The following is a 25,151-nucleotide window of genomic DNA, read 5'->3' on the forward strand; positions in this document are numbered from 1 at the left end:
AAGATGGATAATGCCACATACTGACAAATAGGACAGCACCATCTACTGGTGAATGAGAAAATATCATATAATGGTCAATGGGACAGCGCTATCTACAGGTGAATGGGATAATGTCACCTACTGGTGAATGGGACAGCACCATCTACTGGTGAATGGGACAACGCTACCTACTGGTGAATGGGATAATGCCACCTACTGGTGAATGGGACAGCACCACCTACTGGTGAATGGGACAACGCCACCTACTGGTGAATGGGACAGCACCATCTACTGGTTAATGGGACAACGCTACCTACTGGTGAATGGGATAATGCCACCTACTGGTGAATGGGACAGCACCACCTACTGGTGAATGGGACAACGCCACCTACTGGTGAATGGGACAGCACCATCTACTGGTTAATGGGACAACGCTACCTACCCGTGAATGGGACAGCACCACCTACTGGTGAATGGGACAACGCCACCTACTGGTGAATGGGACAACGCCACCTACTGGTGAATGGGACAGCACCACCTACTGGTGAATGGGACAGCACCACCTACTGGTGAATGGGACAACGCCACCTACTGGTGAATGGGACAGCACCATATACTGGTGAATGGGACAGTGCCACCTACTGGTGAACGGGATAATGCCACCTACTTGTGAATGGGACAGTGTCACCTACTGGTGAATGGGATAATGCCACCCACTTGTGAATGGAACAACGCCACCTACTGGTCAATGGGACAGCACCATCTACTGGTGAATGGTATAGAAGTGACTAATTGACCACTGAGTAACTTCCTCTAGTGCTAGATATTAGCTCTTGATATCTGTCACCCCAGGACTGTGCACCTCAGCCCTCAGACAGTATTCGCATGTGGGTGTCTGGGCATAGTGACCATTCATCTGACTAAGACTAGCAGTAACATACAGCCGCACGTAGAGACCAGCCGAGCACCAGTATCCTTTCATGGTGCTGACCGGTGGGGAGGGGGGGTTCAGGAGGTTGGAACCTGCTGATCAGACATTGATGGCCTGTCCTTATTATAAGTTATCAATCCCTGTGAATTGGCGTCATAGTACATCATGGTGCCCAAGTTGTGCCCACGCCATCCAGAGCTGGACCCAGGTATAATCTACACTACTCAACATTGCAATTGCAACACCAAGAGGGAAAAGTCATGGAATTCTGGAAATCACAGGATCGATAGACAGGTTAATGATATGCATTCACCAGCAGCGCCACCTGCTGGTGAATGAGATAATGTCATATAATGGTGAATGGGACAGCGCCACCTGCTGGTGAATGAGATAATGTCATATAATGGTGAATGAGATAATGTCATATAATGGTAAATGGAACAGCGCCACCTGCTGGTGAATAAGATAATGTCATATACTTGTGGATAGGACAGCGCCATCTACTGGTAAGATGGATAATGCCACATACTGACAAATAGGACAGCACCATCTACTGGTGAATGAGAAAATATCATATAATGGTCAATGGGACAGCGCTATCTACAGGTGAATGGGATAATGTCACCTACTGGTGAATGGGACAGCACCATCTACTGGTGAATGGGACAACGCTACCTACTGGTGAATGGGATAATGCCACCTACTGGTGAATGGGACAGCACCACCTACTGGTGAATGGGACAACGCCACCTACTGGTGAATGGGACAGCACCATCTACTGGTTAATGGGACAACGCTACCTACTGGTGAATGGGATAATGCCACCTACTGGTGAATGGGACAGCACCACCTACTGGTGAATGGGACAACGCCACCTACTGGTGAATGGGACAGCACCATCTACTGGTTAATGGGACAACGCTACCTACCCGTGAATGGGACAGCACCACCTACTGGTGAATGGGACAACGCCACCTACTGGTGAATGGGACAACGCCACCTACTGGTGAATGGGACAGCACCACCTACTGGTGAATGGGACAGCACCACCTACTGGTGAATGGGACAACGCCACCTACTGGTGAATGGGACAGCACCATATACTGGTGAATGGGACAGTGCCACCTACTGGTGAACGGGATAATGCCACCTACTTGTGAATGGGACAGTGTCACCTACTGGTGAATGGGATAATGCCACCCACTTGTGAATGGAACAACGCCACCTACTGGTCAATGGGACAGCACCATCTACTGGTGAATGGTATAGAAGTGACTAATTGACCACTGAGTAACTTCCTCTAGTGCTAGATATTAGCTCTTGATATCTGTCACCCCAGGACTGTGCACCTCAGCCCTCAGACAGTATTCGCATGTGGGTGTCTGGGCATAGTGACCATTCATCTGACTAAGACTAGCAGTAACATACAGCCGCACGTAGAGACCAGCCGAGCACCAGTATCCTTTCATGGTGCTGACCGGTGGGGAGGGAGGGTTCAGGAGGTTGGAACCTGCTGATCAGACATTGATGGCCTGTCCTTATTATAAGTTATCAATCCCTGTGAATTGGCGTCATAGTACATCATGGTGCCCAAGTTGTGCCCACGCCATCCAGAGCTGGACCCAGGTATAATCTACACTACTCAACATTGCAATTGCAACACCAAGAGGGAAAAGTCATGGAATTCTGGAAATCACAGGATCGATAGACAGGTTAATGATATGCAAATGATAATAAAATGGAAACAAAATATTCCAAACATCTCGATTTATTCATTCAGTATAAGTGCCACACACAGAAGTACACGCACTTGCACACCGTGGCATGCTATCAGTGCGGTCATTAATGGTTGTCCGAGGAATGTTCGGCCACGCTGAATGGGCACAGAAATCATCAAGATCCACTGCTGGCAGCTAACTTTGCAATTTCCCTTTGCCGACCAGTAATGTTCCAGATGGGAGACAAGTCTGGAGATGCTACAGGCCATGGTAGCATGTTTAGGCCTCACAGGCTGCTCACAGCATCACGAGTAACATGCCGCCTGGTATTGTAATACGCTACTGGGACACCTTGGAGAGATGGCCGTACCACTGGTTTCACGACCAAATCAACGTAACGCCGAGCTGTTAGTGTACCTGAAATAAAGACTAGTTCTGGTGTGATGTTCCCATGTGAAGGCCTCTTCATGACATTGAACTCGTAGTCTCCAGACCAATCATTGTGCTGCCATTGTGTCTGAGACCTCCATTCCAGCCTCCATTGATGTCTTGCTGTGCACCATGATAGCCTTTGAGAACGGTGGCGCGAGGTCAGTAGAACACCTGTAGATGGACGTCTGGCTCGTAGCCCAGTGTCGTGCAGACGCCTTTCTTATGGTTTGTGTAGACACTGTTTGCCGCCCTAGGATTGGGATGTGACATCCAACAGTGTTGACCAGTGCTGACATCTTGGCCTAGGCGTGTTGTCATCTCTCAGTTTGTGATAAAGTGGAGATAACTGGAATTCGAGCGAACTGGGGGCATCACACATGACGTGATCCGAAGTTTAAGGTTTCATGCGGCTTAAAAACGTTGCTTTCAATCTGGCTTTTTTTTCACAGATTGGAGCTAGGTGCTTGAAAAACTGATCGTCTGCAGATCTTACCCTGCTGCTTCCTCAATTTGCATAACCCTATTGCTGGTCCTTCTTGGTGCTGCAATTTCAATGTTGAGAAGCGTATAATTGGAAGTGGCCGGAATTGGAGCGAACACTGATCCCAGCTTTTTAACCTAATAGATGCCATGGTCAAGAGCAATTGCTGCTTCAGGAAAAGGAGGACACAATTACAGGATGCTGATGGATTGCTATGGCAACCGCAGACCTAACCATGGCCTCCCAGGGCCTGGTAAATAATCTGTTGGGGCTTTCTCCCCCGATCCTCCCATACACATGCATGCTTGGCTCAGCCGATCATGCATATGTAGTAAATGGAAGAGGAGAGGAAGCCTCTGCTATTCTTCTCTGACAGTACCTTATATGCCTGCTAACAGAAGGCACTGAAATTCAAACAGGCCCGATCCTCATCCCTCCCGACATCTGCCGTTGGGGAGAGTCTGGAGGCCTCAGACATATCAAATGGTCATCCGACCCGCCAGAATCATCACAATAAGATTGCGGGTGCAAGTTTCCTACTGGGACTCATAAATGTTGTAGAAAATGTGTTTTCAAATAAAAATAAATAAATAAAAGAAATAAAACAATAAAAATTACTGAAAATAAAAAAATCTGCACAGAACTGCAGCCTACCCCAAAAAATTCACAATACGAGGTGATCACAAAGTCGTACGTACCCCCAAAATGATACCAATAAAAACTACAACCTGTCCCACATAAATAAGGCTTGACACGGCTCAGTCAGCGGAAAAATAAAAAAGGTCAAGATCTCTGACTGGGGGGATAAAAAACTGGAAAAAAAACTGCGTTCTGAAAGCCAAAATCAGATGCCTCCTTAAAGGGAATGTCCCACTAAATATACTTATCCACATGATACAGGATAAGTATCTGATCGCTGGGGGTCCGACGGCTGAGACCCCCCACCGATCAGAGATTTATCCCATGGATAGGGATTAAAAGGGTATTCCGGTTGTTTCAAGTTATGCCCTATCAACAGGACAGGGGATAACTATTAGTTCCTAACGCTGGGACCCCCATTGATCATGAGAAGCCCCCCCTGAAATGAACAGAGCAGCCCGTCGCACATGTGTGCAGCCCCTCCATTAATTTCCATTAAGAGAATTCAGGAGATAGTGAAGCTCCCATAGAAATGAATGGAGCAGCAACGAGCACGTGCGACCGGCCCCTCCGGGGGTCTGCAGGAGGTACGGGGCTCCCGTTCTTGTGATCGTTGGGGGTCCCCGCTGTAGGACCCCCACAGATCTGTTATCCCCTATCCTGTGGATATCCTGGAAACAATCGGAATACCCCTTTAACTGACATTACAGGAACAGCGGGGAATAATTTCTTATACATTTCAGTGTTTAATACGTTTATATTTCACGCCCATACAACACCCAAGGGGTTAAACCAGTGGGCCCACTATGCAGGCCGCCATAACCGTTGGGGGGTCTGCGCACTACACCCACCTGGTTCCTGAACTGGTTTGGCAGTTCAGCAGAACCAAGGCATCCCAGCCGATCCGCCGGCGAATCCTGCTGTGACCTTTTTTACTGGCACTGTACTCCGGCCGGATTATATCGGATTTGGCCCCGTCATGTATGAGTCACACGTGTGTGACGTGTAAATTACAGATGCCAACTTATTCTATGCTGCATAACCATTCTGTCCTTTCTGACTTTAACCCCCGCGTGACTTGTGAACATGGTCAGGGTTTCACAGCAATAAGTTTAGCAGAGGGTTGGAAGGGGCTCCTGCAGTTTCGGAAGGTTTTCCCGCACGGCGCTGACAGCTCGATCAGGTGCTCCTCAGATTTGCGCAGATAAAAGCCCCAGCAAGTCGTAGGTTTTCCGTATGTCAGGTTCTGTTGCAGATATTTACCGTGTAGAGGGATGAAATGGGATTTTGTTGTGGATCTGCCACAGAAAAATCTGCCACATCTGGACCGAACCCTTACAGCGGCCAGCAAACGCTCCAGAGATCTTTACAGCATACCCGTGGCATCCATAGTGACATCACCAATGTATCATCATGCTCCAGCATGAACAGAGGTACTCCAAGGTGGTGTGGTCTGGGGTCCTGAAGGGCTTCATATACATCTCTGGTAGCCTCAAGAAGACAAGACCATTTTAAACCCCAACATTCAGCTGATATCGGTGGGGAAGCAACATCTAGGCACACGATGGCCTGCAGGAGAGGGCTCCGTAGTGTCAGGGCTGGTTTATAGGTAAGTGTTAGTGTTTATGGTGGTCACAGCTCCAAATCACCGCCATGTCCATCTGCTCCAGCAATGTCTTCTGTCTTTGGCCTGTGTCCCGCTGGATCGAGCTACGGCTCACTATTTGTTTCCACATGGTGGTATTGGATTAACAAGGCAAACAGAACCTGAACTTGATGTCAAGCTTGACAGCCTATTTAAAGGAGAACCTTGGCTGCAGCACGTTGCTTGGTTCTCATGTACAGGTCCTTCCAGGGGCGTACACAGAAATCATTGGGCCCCATAGCATGAATTTAGATTGGGCCCCCATGCCCGTTCCTAGTCCCTCCTACTATGCACCCTGGCTCCTCTTACTACCCTCCCTAACTTCTCCCCTGCCCCACCTCATACAGAAGTATTTTGTTCTACAAAATGGCAGTACTCATGCCGGATCCCAACAGACCCATTAGGCTACTTTCACACTTGCGGCAGGACGGATCCGACAGGCTGTTCACCATGTCGGATCCATCCTGTGGCTATTTCGCCGTGCCGCCGGACCGCCGCTCTGTCCCCATTGACTATATGGTGCACGGCGAAAGTCGCCGGACTAAAAAGTCAGACATGCAGTACCTTTTAGTCCGGCGGCTTTCGCCGTGCACCGCCATGCTGCGCCAGAGCTCCGCCCCCGTTATAGTCAATGGGGATGGAGCGGCGGTCGCGCGAAATAGCCACAGGACGGATACGACATGGTGAACAGCCTGTCGGATCCGTCCTGCCGCAAGTGTGAAAGTCGCCTTATAGAGAATGGGATCTGATAGTTCCCGGCGGTGTTCAGCATATATTGACAAGAATCTGGGGCGTTACATGATGTAATACCACCCAACTTTCCTGCTGTCCAGCATGGCACATGCACATGCGCATAGACATGAGAAAAGTTTGAGGAAGCGAGTGCCCCCCTTCCCATATCCTCTGTGTCATGCAGGACAGCTGGGAGACACTGACATTACTCGCTATCCTGCATGACACATGTGCAGAGACAGGAGTCTCTGGGAAAGCTGGGTGAACCCCTCCCCCCTGCCTTACCATCTTCTTATTATCTGCATTTATGCCTTGCAGGATAGCAGGAAATCTGAGGGACATGATGTAATAGCACCCAGCTTTTCTGCTGTCCTGCCTGCACATGTGGAGAGACATGAGAATAATCTGAGAAAGCTGAGTGACACAGCTCCCACCTCCCCTCATATCTCCTCAGGCCTCTGCACTTGTGCCATGCAGGACATCAGGAAAGCTGAGTCACATTACATAATAGCACCCAGCTTTCCTCCTGTTCTGAATGGCATATGTGCAGAGGAATAGCCTGGGAAAGCTGAGTGACCCCCCACTCCACTGTCGTCACCTACAAGCGGTCACTTACTTCATTACTGGCAATCCAGAGAGGAATCAGGCATAATGGAGCTAACAGGCGGGAGGCGGAGCTAGCCGACGGGAGGCGGGGCTAGGAGGCGGGGCTAGCAGACGGGAGACAATTAGGAAGATAGACGGGGGCGGGGCCTCTCCTCCACTGCGGGCCCCTCTTCCTCACGGGCCCCATAGCAGCTGCGTGGTCTGCCTATATGGTAGGTACGCCACTGGGTCCTTCTAAAAAAATTAGCATATTGTGATAAAGTTCATTATTTTCTGTAATGTACTGATAAACATTAGACTTTCATATATTTTAGATTCATTACACACAACTGAAGTAGTTCAAGCCTTTTATTGTTTTAATATTGATGATTTTGGCATACAGCTCATGAAAACCCAAAATTCCTATCTAAAAAAATTAGCATATCATGAAAAGGTTCTCTAAACGAGCTATTAACCTAATCATCTGAATCAACTAATTAACTCTAAACACCTGCAAAAGATTCCTGAGGCTTTTAAAAACTCCCAGCCTGGTTCATAACTCCAAACCGCAATCATGGGTAAGACTGCCGACCTGACTGCTGTCCAGAAGGCCATCATTGACACCCTCAAGCAAGAGGGTAAGACACAGAAAGACATTTCTGAACGAATAGGCTGTTCCCGGAGTGCTGTATCAGGGCACCTCAGTGGGAAGTCTGTGGGAAGGAAAAAGTGTGGCAGAAAACGCTGCACAACGAGAAGAGGTGACCGGACCCTGAGGAAGATTGTGGAGAAGGACCGATTCCAGACCTTGGGGGACCTGCGGAAGCAGTGGACTGAGTCTGGAGTAGAAACATCCAGAGCCACCGTGTACAGGCGTGTGCAGGAAATGGGCTACAGGTGCCGCATTCCCCAGGTCAAGCCACTTTTGAACCAGAAACAGCGGCAGAAGCGCCTGACCTGGGCTACAGAGAAGCAGCACTGGACTGTTGCATGTCATTCGGAAATCAAGGTGCCAGAGTCTGGAGGAAGACTGGGGAGAGGGAAATGCCAAAATGCCTGAAGTCCAGTGTCAAGTACCCACAGTCAGTGATGGTCTGGGGTGCCATGTCAGCTGCTGGTGTTGGTCCACTGTGTTTTATCAAGGGCAGGGTCAATGCAGCTAGCTATCAGGAGATTTTGGAGCACTTCATGCTTCCATCTGCTGAAAAGCTTTATGGAGATGAAGATTTCATTTTTCAGCACGACCTGGCACCTGCTCACAGCGCCAAAACCACTGGTAAATGGTTTACTGACCATGGTATTACTGGGCTCAATTGGCCTGCCAACTCTCCTGACCTGAACCCCATAGAGAATCTGTGGGATATTGGAAAGAGAAAGTTGAGAGACGCAAGACCCAACACTCTGGGTGAGCTTAAGGCCGCTATCGAAGCCTCCTGGGCCTCCATAACACCTCAGCAGTGCCACAGGCTGATTGCCTCCATGCCACGCCGCATTGAAGCAGTCATTTCTGCAAAAGGATTCCCGACCAAGTATTGAGTGCATAACTGAACATAATTATTTGAACCGCGCCGACGTCCTCCATTGTATGCATATTTTGCTGGGGTTAGTCGATTACTGCGGTCCACATGCGGTCGGGCTGCTCCCCTAATAGAAGACACGCCACAGTGTCAGGGGTTTGGCAGCTCCTCCAGAATTGCCACTATATATTTTTTTGTTTTTTGGTTTCTGCCTTGTTAGATTTGAGTGCGTTTGCCTTTACTTGGCATTCTAACACTCTTTTGCACCTGGTAACCTCCATCACATGGTCAGGTGTGTGTGTGGCTCGCGGCCTGGCTTCATCCACAGTGTACAACCGCAGTATTCATGCTGGGCACTTGTGGGGAGCTTGGCTGCGAGCTGAATTACATCACCTTCAGACCGTGTTCACACCACAGTTAGAGCAGCGGTTAGGACCCCTTGCCATGCTGAGAACCGTGACGTGGTGCATGATGGGCTCCGATATCTCCATGACTGGAATATATTGGCAAAAGTCTCAGCTTTTAATACCTTTATTCATGTCTTGCCAGCATAGTCAGTGTTATATCTGTTTGGTGCATTTTCTTTCTCTGTGTTTCATAATTATTTGAAGGTTGACTTTTTTTGTATTAAAAACACTTTTCTTTTATTGGTCGGATGAAATATGCTAATTTTTTTAGATAGGAATTTTGGGTTTTCATGAGCTGTATGCCAAAATCATCAATATTAAAACAATAAAAGGCTTGAACTACTTCAGTTGTGTGTAATGAATCTAAAATATATGAAAGTCTAATGTTTATCAGTACATTACAGAAAATAATGAACTTTATCACAATATGCTAATTTTTTGAGAAGGACCTGTATATAGATACAAATATTTCTGACTTACAGCCTGACCCCAGCCTTGTTCCTGCCTTGAATTCTGCTTTGTTTCCTGGGTTCTGTTGTTCTACTCCTGGTTATGGCTTCTCCTGATTATGCTCCTGGTTTATCCCCTGGCTTGTCACATTCTGATTGATCTCCTGGGGATGACTTTTGCCTCCATTCCAGCAGAACACTGCTTAGCAATTGAGGATCTCCTTCCCTGGCTCTCATGAATATTGCTATAAGTGTTTATGACGTCTGACCTAAATCCCAACCTCAGCCTTGTTCCTGACCTCACTCCTGCCTTGTAGATCTGCTTTATTTCCTGGGTCCTGCTGCTCTACTCCTGGTTACAACTTCTCCTGACTATCCTCCTGGTTCACCTCATGACTTTTCACTTTCTGATTGATCTCCTGGTGAAGATCTTTGTTCCTTTATCTCATGTATATTGCTATAAGTGTTTCTGACTTAAATCCTGACCCCAGCTTTGTCCCTGACCTCACTTATGCCTTGTAGTTCTGCTTTATTTCCTGGTTCCTGTTGTTCTACTCCTGGTTACAACTTCTCCTGACTACGTTCCTGGTTTATCCCCTGGCTTGCCACTAATTGAAAAATGTCAACTCTTCCCTCCATTCCAGAAGAACACAGCTTAGCAAACGAGGAACTCCTTTTCTGGCTCTCATGTAAATTACTATAAGTGTTTCTGACTTAGATCCTGACCTTTGCCTTGTTCCTAACTTCAGTCCTGCCTTGTAGTTCTACTTCTAGTTACAACTTCTCCTATGTTCCTGGTTTATTCCCTAGCTTGTCACATTCTGATTGATCTCTTGGTGATGACTCTTGACTCCAGAGTGCACCACAGCTCCATCACTGTTACCTTTTATCAATTTGTGGGAATTCTCCTGAAGCCACAGCTCCTTCTGGGGGTAAGGCTACTTTCACAATAGTGTTTTTACTGGATCCGGCAGGGTTCAGCAAAAACGCTTCCGTTACTGATAATACAACCATCTGCATTCGTTATGAATGGATCCAGTTGTATTATCTTTAACATTGCCAAGACGGATCCGTCATAAACTCCATTGAAAGTCAATAAAGGACGGATCTGTATTCTATTGTAGACGATTGTGACAGAGAAAACTGATTCATCCCCATTGACTTGCATTGGGGGTCATGCCGAATCCGTCTTGCTCTGCATCCCAGGACGGAAAGCAAACTACAACATGTTGTGGTTTGCTCTCCGGTCTGGGAACGCAACTAGACGGAACGGAATGCATTTTGGAGCATTCCTTTTTGTTCAGTTCAGTTTTGTCCCCATTGACAATAAATGGGGACAAAACTGAAGTGTTTTTTTTCCGGTATTAAGCCCTATGACGGATCTCAATACCGGAAAACGCTAGTGTGAAAGTAGCCTAAAGGGTGAAAACCTGGTGATTCCTAAGACTAGATACTCCAGCTTAACTTGGAAATCCACTGTCTCTCTTTGACATAATATGGCCACATTTAAGTGTCAGTATTACAGCCACAACCTTTGGACTTCCAGTGGTTCTACTGGGCCATATTGGGAGAATAAATCACTTTCTTACACCTCAGTGGTAAATTACAGGTATATGGAAATCCAGTACTGCCTCTTCCATGGAAGCTTTAGTGGCAGCCATACTGTTTCTCAGCTATATATCTACTTTCCAAATTCCAGAAAAAGGGAAGATCTTCCAGACTATCGGAAAAGCCAGCAAATCTTCCCGGGACCCTAATATACTGATGTCTCCCCCCATCCTGAGCCTTCCTCTACTCCTGACAACATCCTGATTCCACTCAGGAGGAAAGACCAGAATTGAAGGCGAGCAGCTGAACATATGGTCTGAAGTCTGTAAAGGGGTCAGTGGGGGGTCTAGTCTGGAGGCTGTAAACACAAGCGTCTGTAGACAAGGGGGACTGGTCTGGGGTTTGCTTATGCGGTGGGGGTCTGGTCTCGTATCTGTATACAGGGGGTCTGTATACGGTATATGGGGGGTCTGTTCTGGGTAACGAATCTGAGGTCCATATATAATTAGGATGTCTGGTCTGGGTTCGCTATTCATTTAGGGGGTCTGAGATAATCTATACTGATTGATGAATCTGTATTTGTTTAAGGGATGTGTATCTTGGGGGGGGGGGGGGGGGGTGTTGGTCTAGGACTCTAGGGTGTATAGGTTTTCTGGCCTGGGGTCTGTATGTAGGGGGAATCTGCCTATGATCTGTACCCAGGGGGTATCTGGCTTGGTTCATGTACTAAGGGCTGGGCTCCATATTCAGGGGGCTGGTATTTGTTTAGGGGGTCTGTGCATGTGATCTGTATTGATTTTGGGGTGCACTGAAGGGGGTCATATGTACTAATTGTGATTTACATACTATAGGTTGCGGGATTTGTCCTATATAACTGGGCAGGGCAGAAGGTGAATATTGCATATGCATGCTAGACGTTCCTCTTCTGGCCCCTGGCTGCTCCTACTGTGGGGGCCAATCGCTTCTGCTCATGATGACGTCCCGGCCATAGTGAAGTACCGCCCAGCAGAAGCGGATGCCCACTGCAGTCTTGTGACATCATTATGGATGACATGTCATGGCCACGGGCCTCGTGATCTGGGGGTCACCAGATCTGAGATTCTGATTATGAGAAAACCTATTCAAATATGTACATGACACCTCTATAGTGCTGCTCACATTTCATTCATACAGGTTGTCAGCATTTTGCTCTGGCTGTAGTTGCCAGCCTATGTTCCAGGCTTTAGTTTTCACCCTGTCCCTGGCTGCAGTTGTCAGGGTGTCATGTCCCTGGCTGTAGTTGTCAGGGTGTCATGTCCCTGGCTGTAGTTGTCAAGGTGTCATGTTCCTGGCTGTAGTTGTCAAGGTGTCATGTTCCTGGCTGTAGTTGTCAGGGTGTCATGTCCCTGGCTGTAGTTGTCAGGGTGTCATGTCCCTGGCTGTAGTTGTCAGGGTGTCATGTCCCTGGCTGTAGTTGTCAGGGTGTCATGTCCCTGGCTGTAGTTGTCAGGGTGTCATGTCCCTGGCTGTAGTTGTCAGGGTGTCATGTCCCTGGCTGTAGTTGTCAAGGTGTCATGTTCCTGGCTGTAGTTGTCAGGGTGTCATGTCCCTGGCTGTAGTTGTCAGGGTGTCATGTCCCTGGCTGTAGTTGTCAGGGTGTCATGTCCCTGGCTGTAGTTGTCAGGGTGTCATGTCCCTGGCTGTAGTTGTCAGGGTGTCATGTCCCTGGCTGTAGTTGTCAGGGTGTCATGTCCCTGGCTGTAGTTGTCAAGGTGTCATGTCCCTGGCTGTAGTTGTCAAGGTGTCATGTTCCTGGCTGTAGTTGTCAGGGTGTCATGTCCCTGGCTGTAGTTGTCAGGGTGTCATGTCCCTGGCTGTAGTTATCAGGGAGTCCTGTCTCCTGGCCCCAGTAATGACACATCAGCGCACTGGCAGCAGGAAGGGCAGGTCCCATTTCAAAGATGGCCGCTGTCGCCTCCTCCTTCGGACGTGCCCTGCTCTCTTGCCTCCTCCCGGATCTCACGCAGCTTCCTGTTGAAGACGTGGCTCCGGTACTGCCATATTGTGCGGAGGACCGACAGAGGCCGATCAGCAGGACAGGCCCAGTACCCGGCTGTAACTCCCGCAACCATGGTGAGCAGTGTGTGCGGTGTGGACTGGGCATGGCGGGGGGGACCGCACCGGGCAGCGCGAGAGCAGCCGGGGTCACTGACAACTGTGCGGACAGCTCGGCAGCGTCCGCTTCTGGACAGTGTGGACGTGTGACGCTGCGTCTTTTACTTGTCTGTGCGTCTTATAGTCTCCCTCTGCGACATTTACTTCTCACCTTTGCACCTGGTCCGACAGGTGACCCCCCCGGGGAGACAAGAGGGACATGGGTGACTGTTATTTCCTCATTTCCTCATGCAGGTTCCAGGGCCCCTTGTCCTGAAGTCACACAGTGCGATATCTGTCATGTTCCTCCGGCTCTGACTGTAAGACCGTGTTCACATGTGTTGCTTTTACCATTGACAAGCATTGCATCTATTTATCAGGGCTATACTGTGCCCCGGATCCGCAGGGACTACTGACTGAGGCAACGCTGGCGACTTTTCTGTGTGGGATCCGTGAGAAGTGGCGCTCTGCGTTCCTGCGCCATTCCAATACATTAGGTGCGGTTTTCGGCGCAGAATCCATGACCAAATCCTGAAGGTGTGAACGAGGCTTGAGGCTAGATAGGATGTCAGGCAGCTGTCTGTGAGGCGATCGTGGGGTGACCGCTACACGTCTGTGAGCATGATGTCACTAGATTCTGGCTCCTTAGGGGACGACCGCATGGGGCGGGGGTCCGGCAGTGCAATCCGTTGTGGATTTAGCAAAGTATTTCATTCTGTGCATCGCAAAGAGTCCGCAGAGCAAATCTGGCGCATCAACGCAGATTTAAAGCGAATGTCGCCTGTAATATTTTTTTTTTCTGCCAGGTCAAACCAAACAGCGACACACATTTCCGTTTTTCTTATCGTTTTTATTTTCCTATTGTAGATTTTTTTTATTTTTTTTTATTCTGTTTTTCTGAACATGATTATGGGGGCGGCCATTTTGCCGGAGCTGTTCTTAACGGCATTTAGAGTTTTGCTTTACGGCAGCACCATGGGCCATAGATGTCATAGTCCGGAGAGGACTCATTGGGGGAGATTTATCAAAACTGGTGGAAAGTAGAACCGGCTTAGTTGCCCCTAGCAACCAATCAGATTTATCCTTTCATTTTTTCTGAAACATGAAAGGTGGAATGTGATTGGTTGCTAGGGCCAACTAAGCCGGGTTTACTTTGCACCAGTTTTGATTTATCTCCTCCATTAACTTCTGTGGGAGAGTTTTCCAGACTTCTGTCACCTGTGGTATGAGGGGTAGATCCTGTACAAAAGTGATCTTTGGGGTTGTAAGCCTCCCTGTGACGATGATGATGAGATGACTGCTGAACAGTGATCTGTACAGACCAAGAAGTGGCGGCGCCTATTATTAGGCTTAGTGGCCCCTGCAGGAACTTAAAGGGCTTGTCCGGGTTCAGAGCTGAACTCGGACATACCCTTATTTTCACCCCGGCAGCCCCCCTGAGGCTAGCATCGGAGCATCTCATGCTCCGATGCGCTCCCTTGTCCGTGCTACATCGCGCAGGGCACAGGCTTTTTTGTTTCCAGTAACACACTGCCGGGCGGTAACTTCCGCCCAGCAGTGTGTTCGGTGACGTCACTGGCTCTGATGGGTGGGCTTTAGCTCTGCCCTAGCCGTTTTACTGGCTAGAGCCGTGCTAAATCCCGCCATCAGTGCCAGCGACGTCACCAAGCTTCCTGGCAGCCCCATGGAGAGCTCGGTACGTCACCGGAACTCCTAAAAATGCCTTTGCCCTGCGCAATTTAGCACAGGGCAAAGGAGAGCATCGGAGCATGAACTGCTCCGATGCTCATGTCAGGGGGGCTGCCGGGGTGAAAATGGAGGGATGTCCGGGTTCAGCTCTGAATCCTGACAACCCCTTTTTAATAAGGTTTGTGTGTATATTACTAATGTATTGTGATTGTCCATATTGCTTCCTTTGCTGGCTGGATTCATTTTTCCATTACATTTATACATAGCTGGTATCCATGGTTACGACCACACTGCAATCCATCAGTGGTGGTCGTGCTTGCACACTACAGGAAAAAGTGCCGGCCTCTCTGGTGACCTGGACCGTGCACATTTTCCTATAGTATGCAAGCATGACCACCACTGCTTTTTGCAGCTTTGTTAAACTGATGATCTCTCCTCTGGATAGATCATCAGCATCTGACCGGCGGGGGTCTGACACCCGGGACCCCCTCCGATCAGTTTTTGAGAAGGCAGCGGTCGCTCCAGCAGCGCCGCGGTCTTCTCACGGTTTACCGCAGGCCCAGTGACGTCACGACTAGTATCAGTGGCCTGGGTGGGGCTAAGCTCCATTCAACTGATACTAGTCGTGATGTCACTGGGCCTGCGGCAAACAGTGAGTAGGCCGTGGCGGAGTAGATAAGTATAATCCATACAAGGGGCCCAGGCATTGGGGAGGATATTTTTTAATACTGTATATGCGTTTAAAAAAAAAAAAAAAACGGCAGCATGTAGCTGAGGATTAAAACATCCCATAGACTTGTATTGGACTGGGTGTTCTGCTGCAGGCTTGCATTGTAAGACGTCCGCGAGGTGTGAGCTTAGCCCATGGCGTCAGTGTAGTGATCTGTGGGTAACTGATGCAAAAAGTCACACTGACGTCTATATGTAGTCGGTACAGTAAAGGACCAGGGATGCCCAACCTGCAGCCCTCCAGCTGCTGCAAAACTACAACACCCAGCATTCCCTGATAGCTGAAGACTGTCCAGGCAGGATGGAAGTTGTAGTTTTCCAACAGCTGGAGGGCCGCCAATGAGGGTGGGACTGGCCCTCTATCTGAGGTGTATGGCGGTGGAATGGGTGGGCGGGCTGTTAGGTCAAACATGTCTGATCCTTTGCTTCTCAAGAGAGATCAGCAGCTGCCAGGGTTATCTGGTAGCCTCTGTAACTCTCTCCCTATAGAGTACACATGCATGCTTGGCCAAGCATGCATGTGCCAGGGGGAAGAGCTGCAGCTGTATGAGGCCTCCCTAACTCGCCACTGTCTGATAGTGGGGGGGTCCGGCTGCTGGCATCTCTTTTTATACCGAGCATGTTGCTCTAAAATCGATCGTGCACTGAGGGGCATGGGCGGGCATACGGGACCGGGTGGCCCCCCCCCCTTGTAGTCCTGTCTAGGAATGGTTTTATGTAACTGCACCTCGGAAAGTCCTGCAGCTTTCTACGATACTTAGGGGAGACTTCTCCTCTCCCTGCGTCAGTAAGCCCCCTGTTACAAGCGGCCCTGGCCACTTACTGAAAAGGGGAGTGGGCATAGATTGGGCGCATCCTCCGGCAGCGCAGGGGATATAATAGACTGTTGTAAAACGCTGGTCCATGATCAATCTCGTAATTTTCTGTTTTTCTCAAGAGCTCTATTTGCTGTCAGTGAATAGATAGATTCTTTCATTCGGAGGCTAGAAACCACTTCCGACCTGTTCATGGTTACCGACACCGATACATTGTAGCAAACCCTCTGTACTGGAGATGGATTTAGTGCAGAGGTAGGTGATTAGACTGGGCTCTCGGCTGTGAAAGTGTTAGCGTTTCTCAGCTGGATTCCCCCCACCCCCCCAAGAAAATATCACATACAGCACATGCATCATGCCCACCACTCCATTCAAAGAGGGGCCCCTGTTGATATTGTGGCCCCACCACTGATCAAAAGTCCACAGAGGGAGTGGAGAAATGACTGCGCATGTGCTTTGTTGGTCTAATCATTCTCTGTATAACTTCTAAAGTTAGCCGAGCATGCATGTGGGAATCGGGAAGGAGGGGGGGATTTCGGAAGCTGTTGGCAAAAAAAAGCATTTGCTAAAATGTCTGATGTGTATGACCGGCCGTAGGACCCCTGGACGTGGTTACTGATATGGTGAGGGTCTTCTGTTGCAGGTGCTGCTCGCTGCCGCTGTGTGTACGAAGGCCGGTAAGGCCATAGTGTCACGCCAGTTCGTGGAGATGACCCGCACTCGCATCGAAGGACTCTTGGCCGCTTTCCCAAAATTAATGAACACGGGCAAACAGCACACCTTCGTGGAGACGGAGAGCGTGCGCTATGTCTACCAGCCCATGGAGAAGCTCTACATGGTCCTCATCACCACCAAGAACAGCAACATCCTAGAGGACCTCGAGACCCTCCGACTGTTCTCCAGAGTGGTACGTGCACGCTGACTACCATCCAAACAGGCACCCGCCATTTTTTTTATTTTTATTTTTTTATAAATTGGGTGATCATGACTAGTGTTTCCCCTCCAGGGTTCTCATAAATCCTAAAGGTCCTTTCAGCCCTGACTAGGGAGGAACACGGCAAAGAGAAGACTTGTCAATTTTCATTGTATACATGGGGGTAAACCAGTGATTCTTAAACTGTGACATACCCCCCCCAGAATGCAGTGCTGCCGGCAGCGCCGGAGTCTAGCCGCTCTGCTAAGCTGGTCGGGATGTGTTTGTTGTCCGGTGCCGATAGCAACCAACAGAATAGTGATTGCAGCTCTATGCAGGGGGAGTAGAGAAGACATCGGACATTTAGAACTATGGGGCGGGTTTATTATTATTGTCCTAAATGTAGACTGCTTAAAGGGATAGTCCAGGATTTTACTACTGGTGGCCTGTCCTCCGGAAAGAAAAGGTGCTGGATTATTGAATATTCTGTATTAACGGATATGGAGAAGTACATTAGACTTAGTTTAAAAAAGGACAAGATAAAATCTTAGAGGACCTGTCCCCTCTTCTGACATGCCTGTTTTAATAGCTTCATGCATTCCCCATGTAATAACAATTCTGAAGCATCTATTCTTATGGCTCTATGTTGTGCTGTTCCTCTATTATTTCTACTAGAAGTTATGAATGTATTTCTAGCAGTCTGCAGTAAGGGTACAGGGGGGAGGTAACCAGTTGGGGGGGTGTACAGAATGCTATTATTTTCCCTTATAACCATGTTATAAGGGAAAATAATAATGATCAGGTCCCCATCCCGATCGTCTCCTAGCAACCGTGCGTGAAAATCACACCGCATCCGCACTTGCTTGCGGATGCTTGCGATTTTCACGCAACCCCATTCATTTCTATGGAGCCTGCATTACATGAAAAACGCACAAAGAGGAGCATGCTGCGATTTTCACGCAACGCACAAGTGATGCGTGAAAATCACCGCTCGTGTGCACAGCCCCATAGAAATGAATGGGCCCGGATTCAAGTGCAATGCGCTCACATTGCACCTGCGTGGAATACTCGCCCGTGTGAAAGAGGCCTAAAACTTCTCTGACCCAACATCAATGGGGCGGATTCATTATTAATATTCTCCTAAATTTAGAGCTTAAAGGGGTACTCCAGTTAGATTAAATGATCCCCTATCCACATGATATCTATCCAGAGGGAAGGGGCCCTTTGACGCCCCAGCAACGCAATTGCGGAATTCTGATGTGTTTCCATGGCAGCCTAACAAAAACCGCCAGATCTGCCGGAGCCATCTGCTTGTTAGGCCATGACCTAATAGTTTGCCTGTCACTTTTATGCTGGCAGGCACTAATGCTGTGTGATCTGAAGCCTTATGTAAGCGATCAAAGGATCACTGCGTCCAGTAAAAAAAAAATTGTCACATTTTCTGAGACTTACATAATGATGACTTATCAATATCGGATGAGTGGGGGGGGGGGGGGTCTGACACCCGGGACCCCCACCAATCAGCTGTTTGAGAAGGTACCGGCGCTTGCAGTAGCGCCATTGCCTTCTCCCTGCTTACCGAGCACAGCGCCGTACATTGTATAGCGGCTGTGCTTGGTATCACGCCCATCCCCATTCACTTCAATGGGGCAGAGCTGCTCCTAGGCCATGTGACCGATGAGCGTAACGTCACGTGGTCTAGGTAAAGCTGGAGAAGGCCGCCACGCTACTGCCTTCTGAAACAGCTGATTGGCGGGGGTCCTGGGTGTCAGACCCTCACCGATAAGATACTGATGGCCTATCCAGAGGATAGATCATCAGTATAAGTGTCTTAGAAAACCCCTTTAAATAATAATAATAATAATGGAGGTGTTGTACTATTGCAAAAAATAAAAATGAAAATCCCACCTAAATAAATAAATCATTAAATGAAAGGGGTATTCCCATCTGGAATATTTGTGACCTATCCTAGCGATATGCTATTAGTGCTCTGGGACCTGCAGAACAGCAAAGGCACGGCCACCCTCCTGTCACCACTGCGGGAGCACTGGCCCTGCTATTTCTAGCAGCTCTATAACGATGAGTGGAAGGGGGGGGGGGGGGGCTTGCTCTTCATTCAGTGCTATGGGACTTCCAAAAATTGCGGAGCGATTGCATGCCCAGTTCACTCCCCGTCACTTCAGGGACCCTGTTCTGGAGAAAGGAGCGCGTCCCACAGATGAGATCCGCACCTATCTCACACTTGTGACATAAATTTGGAGATGGAACAACCCATCTAAAAGTACCCCAAAATGTTGTTAATAAAAACTACTGAAATATAAAATTATAAAAAAAAATCATATAGTGTTCACAACTGAAAAATAAAAAAAGTTATCGCTCCATCCAAAAGGCCCAAAATAGACCGGTCTGTAATGGGCTCAACATGTTTGATGCTGGAAAGTGAATGCTGAGAGAGACATTTAGGCCTCAGAACTGTTGCCTGCAGCAACCAATCAGATCCCTTCTTCCATTTTTAAATCTGCTGTGGTCAAATGAAAGCTGCCATCCGATTGGTTGATATGGACAGGAGAACAGTTTTTAGCCTTGAAGTTCAGTGATTTAGATGGTAAAAACACGTTTGTATCTTCCAGGCCTGTAATGTGATGGCTGCAGGCATCATCAGTGTCTTTAGATGCTTTTTTATGCTTTGTCCCTATACACTCACCTTATGCTTTGTTAACCCCTTAGTGACCAGCCTGTTTTGGGCCTTACTGACCAAGCGTTTTTCTTCCTTTTTTCATTGTCGCCTTCCAAGAGCTATATAACCTTTTTTTTATTTTTCAGTCTACGTAGCTGAAGGAGGGCTTGTTTTTTTGTGGGACAAGTTGTAGTTTTTAATGGTGCCATTTTGGGTACACTTAACTTTCTGATTAACTTTTATTAACTCTTTCTGGGAGGGAGACGTGAAAAAACAGCAATACTGACAGAGTTATACATTTTCCAGTGTTCATTTTTCGGCATAAATAACTAACTTTATTCTCTGGGTCAGTACGATTACAGTGATGGCTTTTTTTTTTTTTTTTTTTTTTAAAGAAAAAGAAAATCTCATAGCATCGCTGCATCCCAAGCCCCATAACTTTATTTTTTTTTTAATTTTTTTGTGTGAGGGCTTGATTTTTGTGGGACGACTTGTGGTTTTCATTGGTATCATTTTGAGGTAAATAACACTTTTTGATCACTTGTTATCACGTTTTTTTTTTTTTAGTGGCGGCTAAGAATGAATTGACAGTTCTGTGTTTTTTTTGTTTTTTTACGGCGTTTGCCGTAGGGCACAATTTGCATGATATTTGTATAGTGCAGGCTGTTACGGACATGGCTATACCAAACGTGGGGGAAATTTTACTTTTGCAATTTTTTTTCTTTGAAAACTTATTTTCATTGGGAAAATAACTTTTTATTATTTCATATTTTTTTTTTACTTTTTAACCACTCAATAGGTCCTGCAAGGGGACTATAACAGGCAATATTTTGCTATCCGTATATAGTGCATTTCATTTTAATGTCAGTGCTATACTGACATTGACCAGGGCCAGAGAGGCGCAACCTGCTGGGGATCACTCAAGGCTGGCTTGGGGCCTACACCAGGTCCCAGGCAGCCTATACACACATCGGCACCCAGCGATCGCATTTGAAGGGAGACGGAGGGAATCTGCTCCCTCAGTCAGCACTTGCATGTGGCGGGTGGCATGTAAGGTGTTTAAAAGCTGGGATCTGCACTCCTGCCAGTATGGGCTTTTAGAGTAAGGCCTCTTTCAGATGGGCGTTGCGGGAACACCCGCAATTTTTCCGCGCGAGTGCAAAACATTGTAATGTGTTTTGCACTCGCGTGAGAAAAATCGCGCATGTTTGGTACCCGAACTTCTTCACAGAAGTTTGGGTCTGGGATCGGTGTTCTGTAGATTGTATTATTTTCCCTTATAACATGGTTATAAGGGAAAATAATAGCATTCTGAATACAGAATGCATAGTAAGATAGCGCTGGAGGGGTTAAAATTTTTTAAAAAGGGAAATAATGATCGGGTCTCCATCCCGATTGTCTCCTAGCAACCGTGCGTGAAAATCGCACCGCATCCGCACTTGCTTGCGGATGCTTGCGATTTTCACGCAACCCCATTCACTTCTATGGGGCCTGCGTTACGTGAAAAACGCACAAAATAGAGCATGCTGCGATTTTCACTCAACGCAAAAGGCAGATGCCCAGCCTAAGGTCTTAGGCTACTTTCACACTAGCGTTCGGGTGTCCGCTTGTGAGTTCCGTTTGAAGGGGCTCACAAGCGGCCCCGAACGCATCCGTACTGCCCTAATGCATTTTGAGTGGATGCGGATCCGCTCAGAATGCATCAGTCTGGCAGCGTTCAGCCTCCGCTCCGCTCAGCAGGCGGACAATAGAACGCTGCTTGCAGCGTTCGGGTGTCCGCCTGGCCGTGCAGAGGCAAGCGGATCCGTCCAGACTTACAATGTAAGTCAATGGGGACGGATCCGTTTGAAGATGACACCATATGGCTCAATCTTCAAACGGATCCGTCCCCCATTGACTTTCAATGTAAAGTCTGGACAGATCCGTTCAGGCTACTTTCACACTTAGAAAATTTTTAACAATATAATGCAGACTGATCCGCTCTGAACGGAGCCACCGTCTGCATTTTATATGAGCGTCTGAGACGGATCCGCTCTGAACGCAAGTGTGAAAGTAGCCTTAGTGACCGTCGTTAAAAAGGCGTATGCGTGATCACTAAGGGCTTAAAGGGCATCTGTCAGCAGTTTTGTCCCTATGACACCGGCTGACCTGTTACATGTGCTCTTGGCAGCTGAAGGCATCTGTGTTGGTCCCATGTTCTTATGTGCCCGCATTGCTGGAAAAAATTATGTTTTAATATATGCAAATGAGCCTCTAGGAGCAACAGGTACTGCTGCATGGGGAGGGAGTCGAAATAAAACTTCAGACCAGCCCTATGAGATTATGGCATGTTGTATTCTAGGCTGTGTGCGCACACTGCAGCAGTTAGGATATACCGCTTTAATGCTTTCTTCTTTCCCCCTTTAGATCCCTGAATACTGTAGAGCTTTGGAAGAATCGGAGATCTCTGACCACTGTTTTGATATTATCTTTGCATTTGATGAAATTGTGGCTCTGGGATATAGAGAAAATGTTAACCTGGCCCAAATCCGAACCTTCACTGAGATGGACTCGCATGAAGAGAAGGTCTTCAGAGCTGTCAGAGAGGTGAGGGTCACACTGTCACAGCCACGCAGCGGATGGCAGCACAGTATTCCATATTAATGGGGTTGTCCTGCTGTTAGATATTGATGTCCTGTGTATAGCTCGCCAATATCAGAACATTGGGGGTCCGACTCCAGGCCCCCCCTCCTCGCAGATCAGCTGATTGACGAGGCTGCAGCACTCAGGTGAGCACTGTACTTGCCGCTTACCCAGCCCTATGACATCATAGGGCTAGGAACAGGCAGCAGCGGTCTTTTCAAGCAGCTGTTTGGTGGGGGTGCCGGAAGTTGGACCTGCTTCGATCTGATATGGTTGGGCTATCCTCGGACAACCCCTTTAAATCAAGTATAATGTCCAGTAGGACCTGCCGAGTGTAATAGAACAGTACCTTTATGTAGCTCCGTTCTGGTGAATATGTAAATGAGCTCATGTGCACAGAGGGTGGTCCCAAGCCCCTCGGTGCACCCTAGCTCTGCCTCTCCGCTATAAAGCCTCTCTTTCCATTGATTGACAGACCCAGGCATCAGAATTCCCCTCTCGATTGTTAATCTTGTGCCATGCTGTACAACCTTGGCGTACACCTAGTACATTTCTCCAGGGCAGGAACCAGGTCCTGTACTGCACATGCGCCCAGGTTGTACTGCACGTTACACGCTCGAGAGGAGAATTCAGACCTCCGGCCCTGTCAACCAGAGAAAACGGAGGCTTCTTCAGTACCGCAATGGAGCTAGGGTGCACTGAGAGGTTATGGCCTGCCCTCTGTGCACTTGACAAGGGATTTCAATCCCAAAGGGACTGTCTTATAACTCTCTGCGGGCCCTACCAGGCATTGTGCTTGGTTCAGTATGCAGAATCATGCTTCCAGACTCCCTTGAAACATTGAGAATTGGGCAAATGCTGAGGTGTAAGACACCTTTTCCAAACTTAAAACAAGATCCCCAGTCCTTCAGCAGACCTTGTCTGAAGCCTGCCCTGGGTATGACCACCCTTAGCTGCATGGACATGGATCCTTGGGAATCCTGTACAGAAAATAATATCTTCTGCTGGACCAAAGGTCGTCTTCCGTGTTCCACCTAAGAGGAAGCTTGTGCAACAGTAACTTTTCTAATAGGATTCATTCATTACTAGCTTACTTCTGCAATGAAGAGATGACCCCATTCAAAAAGCAGACCCTCCAAGCAAACGCCTCATTTTGGTTGGGAAAGCCACAGCCAGCCGGCCATGGGAATGTAGTATTACCTGGTGGCCATTCAGATTGTCTGTCTTTGTAATACCAGTTCACCAGAACAGGAGCCACTTGTACACAGCGGCTTTGGTTCATACAAGTGGCTCCTTGGCAGGGAACACCCACCTACACCCTCACTTTGTCCTGCAAAGGGGTATCTCCTGGAGAGAGAGAGCCAACTCGCTAGTGCTTCCTATGAGTCTCCTAAGAAGTGCACTTTGCCCGAATGAGGCATACGGACAGGGTTTATCATCATGATATACTATCCAGGTTGACGAGCAAGTTCTCCAGGTATGACGCCAGCAACGTGTCCTGGCAGCTGAGAAGTGTGACTGTCTCCGGAGACTCTGGATATGTATAGTCCTGATTAATTCCAGGTTTCCTCCTTCACACCTTGAAGTTATTTTTACATGCATTAAAGCACATGGACGTCATAGCCTCCCCAATATGAGCCAGGGCACACCGCTACTGAGAATCAGCGGCTCCCCCCAGGGGATTGTCTGTTTTACATGGGTGGCCATTCATTTGACATGTGGCTTGATGCAGCCAATCACCGGGGGTTTTAGAAGCTGGGCATGGCATCATTTTCAGAACTGGGCACGGCAATGCTGAAATGATGGCTAACCGTGTTTTCTTGCGTTCTCCTTTCTTACTCTGCCAAAGGTTTGATGTTCTTTGGCAGCACTATGGACGTGAATGTGCCCTGGCGTTGCGTGTGTAAGAATGAAATGCCTCAATACTTTTTTTTATATTTTAATCTTTCTACAGACCCAGGAACGAGAGGCGAAGGCCGAGATGAGACGCAAAGCGAAAGAGTTGCAGCAGGCTAGAAGAGATGCAGAGCGCCAGGGCAAGAAAGCTCCAGGGTTCGGAGGTTTTGGAAGTTCTGGCGGTTCCTCTATATCTAGCAATGCTGCAGCAATAATCTCAGAGAACATCATAGAGCCGGAGAAGACCAAGTCTGCTCCTATACCAACCAGGTAAATATGGGTCTTAAGTTGTTGTAGTGGGACAACCCCTTTATCTGATCAGCGGGGGTCTGACTGCTGGGGCCCCCGCAGATGACAAAAAAAGTAGAAGGGGGTGTATGTTCCCCCGTTTGAATGGAGTGGTAGACATGCATGCGTGTCTGCTGCTCCCGTTAATTCTATGGGACTGCCGGTACAAGCACTCCGGTATCTACAGCAGCCTATAGAGTAGCATAAAGCAGCAGTGCGCCTGCGCTGATCCATTCAAACAGGCAAGCACAGGTTCCCCCGTTCTTGTGATTGGCGGGGCCCCAGCAGATCACACGTATCCCCTATACTGTGGATAGGGGGTAAGT

The 25,151-nt window shown here is 48.2% G+C and overlaps 1 protein-coding gene across 1 annotated transcript in view; it reads left to right on the top strand.

The window, feature by feature from the left end:
• Nucleotides 1–13,060: 13,060 nt before the first annotated feature.
• Nucleotides 13,061–25,151, top strand: part of ARCN1 (archain 1) — a 31,205-nt gene continuing 19,114 nt past the window's right edge. The window contains exons 1-4 of the mRNA XM_044282356.1: nt 13,061–13,175; nt 17,073–17,336; nt 22,426–22,605; nt 24,596–24,807. Of these exons, the coding sequence (XP_044138291.1) occupies nt 13,173–13,175; nt 17,073–17,336; nt 22,426–22,605; nt 24,596–24,807 (659 nt within the window). The 5' untranslated portion in view covers nt 13,061–13,172. The remainder of the gene's footprint in view (nt 13,176–17,072; nt 17,337–22,425; nt 22,606–24,595; nt 24,808–25,151) is intronic.

Source organism: Bufo gargarizans, chromosome 2 (assembly GCF_014858855.1).
Source record: "Bufo gargarizans isolate SCDJY-AF-19 chromosome 2, ASM1485885v1, whole genome shotgun sequence".
NCBI lineage: Eukaryota > Metazoa > Chordata > Amphibia > Anura > Bufonidae > Bufo > Bufo gargarizans.